Source organism: Coffea arabica, chromosome 7e (assembly GCF_036785885.1).
Source record: "Coffea arabica cultivar ET-39 chromosome 7e, Coffea Arabica ET-39 HiFi, whole genome shotgun sequence".
Taxonomy (NCBI): Eukaryota; Viridiplantae; Streptophyta; class Magnoliopsida; order Gentianales; family Rubiaceae; genus Coffea; species Coffea arabica.
The window spans coordinates 964,953-970,952 of NC_092323.1; the positions used below are offsets into that span (position 1 = coordinate 964,953).

At 38.4% G+C, this 6,000-nt stretch overlaps 1 protein-coding gene across 1 annotated transcript; it reads right to left on the reverse strand.

The window, feature by feature from the left end:
- Positions 1-2,837: 2,837 nt before the first annotated feature.
- On the reverse strand, positions 2,838-5,675 carry LOC113689809 (uncharacterized). The gene is made up of 2 exons (XM_027207596.2): positions 5,046-5,675; positions 2,838-3,519 (listed from the first exon to the last, which is right to left on the reverse strand). The coding sequence occupies exons 1-2, from the start codon at positions 5,223-5,225 to the stop codon at positions 2,989-2,991; spliced, it is 711 nt and encodes a 236-aa protein (XP_027063397.1). The 5' UTR covers positions 5,226-5,675; the 3' UTR covers positions 2,838-2,988.
- Between the last annotated feature and the right edge of the window lie 325 nt (positions 5,676-6,000).

The window sequence follows — 6,000 nt, forward strand, 5'->3', positions numbered from 1 at the left end:
TTTTCAAAAAAAAAATTTCTCTAACTCTGTGGCCGTAAATTTTTATAGTTTAAAGCGAACTAGTCACTTCCAAAGCTTGGAATTTGTAAAAGTTTCAAAAGAAAAAAAAAACTTGGAATTTATAGTAAAAAAAAAGATTATAACTGGCGTGCAATTGCATTTACTATATATAAAAAAAAAAAAAAAAAAAAAGCACAGGGGATGGAGGAATTGCTACTATTAGTGGTTTTTTTATGAGAGAGTGATAGACATGAATAATCAAACCTAGAAGATGACGAGATAGTTGATCGATATTAGTAGCATAGACAGTTTATCACGTCATGAATTCATTTGAGATGGTAATTACGAAATACTACTGCTGCTGCTGCTGCTGCTGATTAGTGGTTGAAGTCATGCGACAACAGCAATCTTAACATGCATGGAAATAAGCCGAAGCCGGCAGCCGTACCGCCATCCTGATCCCGCAGGGAGAACAAAGTCAACCCTACCTAGTTTGCCTATGATCATTGTTATATTATAAAGTCATACATACAATACAATACTTACTTATTCGTGTCCTGATCATGAACCTTTGCCACCTAAAACCTATGGCCAAAGTGGCAGGTGAGGAAATGTGATGGCTCAAGCAAAAAGGAATTCGGAGACTTGAATCGATCGATCGATCTTCAGAGTAAAAAATTAAGAGCAAACAATTGATGGTAGTTGTTTCGTTTGATTATGGACTATATATTTAATGCAGGTTAGGTATGTATAATGAATTGCCGTAGTAAATGCCATAATTAGCATTTGATTTTATGAAACAAAATCAATATCTGTTTGACGAAGTTTAGGTGGACAGTCCTCCCACTCATTTATGGCAATTCTATGCCACGATGCATGCGTTCCTCCGTCCCGTATCTCTTTCTCTCCGCATTAATAATATAAAGCGGCAGAACTCAGCACAGCCCACCAAATTCGTACACCAAGCCAAGCCCCGGAATGAAATTTTCAGCACTACCTACTCAGGCTAAGGCTTGTTAAATTAATTTGCACCGCATAACATGGTTTTTTTTTTAAAAATTATTTTTTGGTTTTGTGGAAGACCAAGTTGAATTTTCCAAGCATGATGATGGATTGCAAGGCAAAATTTTGTATAGAAATAGAACTTGCTTGGAGAGGAAAATCTTCATTTGTAATTGTTGGCATGTTAATTTCATATAATTATTTAGCAGTGTTTTAGTCGAATTTATCGGAGAGTCGAGTTAGAGTAGTGATTTTATTATTTAGGTTTTCATATTTTATTAAAAAATTTATTATGGTTGTAAGACTTTTCTACCAGATCACATATATAGATAGTCTATATGTTTGTGATCAGTTGATTAGCATATTTAGTTTTGTCGTTTTAGTATGTGATCAATATATTATAGATTTTTTGGTGATTTTTTCTTTTTTTTTTTTTCAAAAAAATGTAAAGAATAAAATTTGACGTGTGATTTTGAACAACTGCCGCCTCCACTCTTCACGTCGTCCATTTATGCTTGCAAGTTGCAGGGTGCTTGAATCGAATGGATGCAAGTCATGAATTTCAACCCGGATGGATGCTTGTCGTCTCATTGATGATCAAGTCGTACAATTAATGTATGCGTATGGTTTTGACTTCATCAATTGATTCAGAACTGGTCCGTAAATGAACTCATGCCGTAAATTTCATGACTTGGAAGGGGATTTGGAAGATAAATGACTATCTTCCTTGCATGCTATTGCTAATCAGCCATCTAACGTCAACCAGCAGTGCTATATTTATTTTTCAAATGAAAGCATCCCAAGTTAGGTTGGTTTGCGCTAGTGCGCAATGTTATGGAGCAAGCATTGGCCCGTGCGTTAATTCCCACTGTATCATGCACAACTCAAAAAGGTCAGAATTCTTTATCATCCATCTTTCGGAAGTTGGAAAGTTTTGTTGACCTACGATCACTTGCTTCTCTAGGACTTCCGGAGTAGAGAACAGACTGTACTTGTTCAACACGGACACCCCCTCTTTTCAGTTTTCACCGTCCACAGACCACACACAAAAAGTAGAAAGTAGTAGCAGGTGGAAACTCAAAGCACACCAAGTCAATCAACTGTGCGCCAACACAACTGCAACGTCTCTAAAGAGGCGATACAATAAAACAAGAAATGTCTTTTACACACCCATCTCCAACAACATATTTTGCGAATAATAATTTTTAAAATTTTTTTTAATCTTTAACAAATAATCATATCCAAACCAGTAGTAGCATCCCGAGTTCACCTGCCTACAAGAAATGGGGAGCTACAGCTGGTAGGATGTCCTGGTTCCCACGTTTGTCTACCGTTTCCAGTTTCCAACACCAAAGTACCAACTACAATCACCACTCCTCGATTCTTAACACCCCCAATTTCATCAAAAAAGAAAAACCGAATGCAGTGAGCGAATGACGCCATTAACAACAATACACTCCTGTCCTATCAAAATTGTTTGGGATACGAGTCTGCGAGCCTTTAGTAGAAAAAGTCCGCGCGCGCGCTTGTAACCGCTGAGGCAACAATCCTGTACCGTAGGCCTTGCCCATTGATGGGCCTTTCTTGAAGTTTTAATCATGAAATGTGACGGGACGTTTAACTTGTACGGCATTTCACACTTGATTCGCTCGAGTGATCTTTTCCTCTTTGTCCTAAGCTTTAATTTCTTTCCCCAACTGATATATGCATTGAACCCGCCATTTGATACCTGTGTATTAAAGACAAAAATACATGCACGCCTAGGCATTGAATCGGGTTAGAAAAGAAACAACACCATTTATGTCAAAAACAAGGGTTAAAAATAAGGCCATGGAAATCCAAAATGATTTTTATCTGCTATTTTGTCCCAAGAAAGGAACACCAAAAGCCTTCAAATATTTGGTTGTGCTAATGCTATTGTGTCTTTACTTACAAAAGCTATCTGCTATCTTTACAAAAAATCAACATAATTGTCCTCATAGGGGCTCATATCGAGATGTTAAGATCAATACGCGGTTTTTTCACTGTCGAAGGCGAAGGCAACGGCACAATAGCGTTGCACCGAGGGCACTTGGGGTTTTTTGTCGATATGAGCACATAAAGCAGACAACTGGGACAACCAGCCGCAAACGAAGCTGCTGACTTCTCCTCATCCCCAACCTCACCGTCTTTGATTGAGGATGAAGAATTCGAAGGCGGTGACGATGATTTTGACATAGATATCGACCGCTTCCTGAATGTTTCTTTCTCTGCCCTCTCAAGTGCTGACTTTACCTTGTCCAGAGTGCAAACGCTTTGGTAATTGGAAGACGGCGCTGCCGATGCGGATGCTGAAGATGATGGCACCAGCTTAAGGTCTAAGCTGCCATCGTCAAACAGGTCCATTGGCTGCTTTGCAGCTGGTGGAAAGTTAAGGTCCTGAAGCTTTGAACTCGTGCGGTCGTTCTGTTTCTTTTGATCTGATGTTGAAGCAGATGCTTTCTGAGGATCACATCTCTGGAGGTAGACTTTTCCTGACTGCAATTCAAGAATAACATATTCCATGTACACATCAGTTGTCAGGTATGAGATGATCACGAGGAATTACACAAGAGAGTATCTAACTGTGCGCACAGAATGCAAAAAGACGTGCATACCTACTTATGATAAAGAACATGCCAATACCAATACCTCTGCCATTGTTGTACAATCTGATAGAACAAGTAAAAGGACCATACAAAGGAAAAAAAAAATTTTTTGTTAAAAAGGAGGCCTTGGCTTGGTGGTACTGACAGGTTTTCTTAAATTCGTCCCCTTCCGCATTTGCTAAAAAATACTCCCACACATTACTGCGGCGACTATGATCTCCGTTTGAGCCTACAAGCTTTCGTCCCATCACGTCTCTCAACCTCACAAAAAAGTAAAACAAAAAGAAACAAGGAAAGCAAAGCAAAGAACATAAAAACCTTTATTCCTTTTCCTAACAGGCAGGGCAGGGCAGAGATGGAAGGAAATGGAATTACCAGGAATGGTTATTATCAACTGCAAAATAAGTGATGCCATCATTTTTAATGCTTAAAAGCTAACAAGTGTAGCTGGCGTAGTATTCCCTCAACAAAAAAAAAAAAAAAAAAAAACGTAACTGACGTAGTATCTAGGCATAATTAATAATTTATTCACGAATAGAAAAAATAATAGAATTGGGCAAGGCAAGTGAATAGTGATTTTATTAGTAGGATGTTCAAAACCATATCCACGAACGATCGGATCCATTACTTCCATTCAAAGTTAGCAGCTTCTGACGAAATACGATCATCACATCATAATTTAAAATAGAGAAGTGAAGTTACTCCAGTAATTACTAGTGATGATTTAGTACAGCCTAAAGAATCTCCAAAAAAGAACTATTAACCTCATCTGCAATAAATTCAATTCAATGCAAATCAATCCCCTCCTCCCCCAAATAAATGCCGAGCAAGACAAAAGGGTAGTCCTAGTTCATATTCAGATCAAATTAGCATAGCAACGAACATCAATCCATCCAAAACCAAAGGGAAATAAAAGATTTTCATCAGCACTTCTCCATAGTACTAATACACAACAAAAGCAATCATCAAATGAAATTTTGCAAAATTAAGGGGGGAGAAAAAAAAAAGAAGGCTTTCTGCGTACCATTTTCTCGCACAAAAACACATTAAGTAGTCATTGAAATTGTAAAAGGTCACTCCTTTATATTGCAACAATCACTGATAGAGACATAAGAATGGATGAAGCACTAATTTAGAGGGGTGAGAACTGCCACCTTATTTTCATCAGACTGAAAGGTTAACGATATTTTTAATCCCAAAAAACCCCGATAGCAATCCAAAATCATAAAGGATCCACAGAGACTGAATCGTAAATAGTAGTATAACAAACGAAGAGTTGACTCATTTCAAGAATCATGACCATTAAAGAATCAAGAAGGGATTTATCTTCTTTTTTTTTTCAGAAAAAAGGATTGGCTGGATGTTCTGGGGAAATTGAAGCGATGGGGAAGAATAACTGCTGAATAAAGATGATACCTTCAAGTCGAGGCGCTTTTCCCAACCAGATGGAACTTGCATGTCCAGGTCCAGCTCTTTGGAATCAAGAGGACAACCGCCACCAAGAAGGTCACGAGTGATCAAAGCCGTTGATTTACCGGAGTCGTTAGAATCAGCAGCGTTCAAAATCCTAATTAGCGAACTAACTTCTGCGGCCATCGGCGCTGCCCTCTCTCAAGCAAGTACTTTTCTCTCAATAAAATAAGCGTATCTGCTCTTGTTTTTGCAGAGAACAAACAGAGCAAAAAGTAGAGAGCAGCATATATAGAAGGAGAGATACTGGGGCAGGGGGTGTGGGGGAGGGGCGGTGTTGGGCAACGAGAAACTGAGAAAAGAAAGAGAGATAAACTCTCTCTAGCGCCCGTGTGTGTGTGTGTGTGTGTGTGTGTGTGTGTGTGTGTGTGTGTTGAGGTGGAGGAGGGTGCTGTAAATGAATAAATTGGTGGAACACGTCGAGAGACAGAGGGAGCAAGCGCGATCCGTTAATATGTGAAAAGAAAATGCTAAATCAAGCTCACCTCCCCTTAAGCTTGCTATAATTACGTAGACCACCTCTCCTTTTGATTCACAAAATTACATGAGTACCAATAAATAAAGAATGACACTCTTATGCTACGGTAACCAAGCAATTATGCTATATTTGATTCCACAAATGTAGTCCAAACCAGCTATGCAAACATCAGCCAAGGGAAAAATAGTTGTTTAATTGTTAATACTATAATATATATATACATATGTGTGTGTGTGAAAAAGTCTTCCTAAATTGATAGACTTTGCTGAGCCTAGAAAGAAGAATGTGAAACTACAGAATACGTAACCTTGCTTACTTTTAAGACGAGTGAGTAACTAAGATATAAATTATTTTAGGTAAACGGATGAAGTGTTGAATTAAGTTGTAAATAAGAGATTTTGAGGTTCAAATCCTCTTACTTAC

Bases quoted from the DNA above. Each gene is read 5' to 3' on its own strand.
- LOC113689809 (XM_027207596.2), bottom strand. From the start codon at position 5,225: ATGGCCGCAGAAGTTAGTTCGCTAATTAGGATTTTGAACGCTGCTGAT. The intron at 3,520-5,045 runs GTATCATCTTTA...CTTGAATTGCAG, and splicing joins AAAAGCGCCTCGACTTGAAG to TCAGGAAAAGTCTACCTCCA.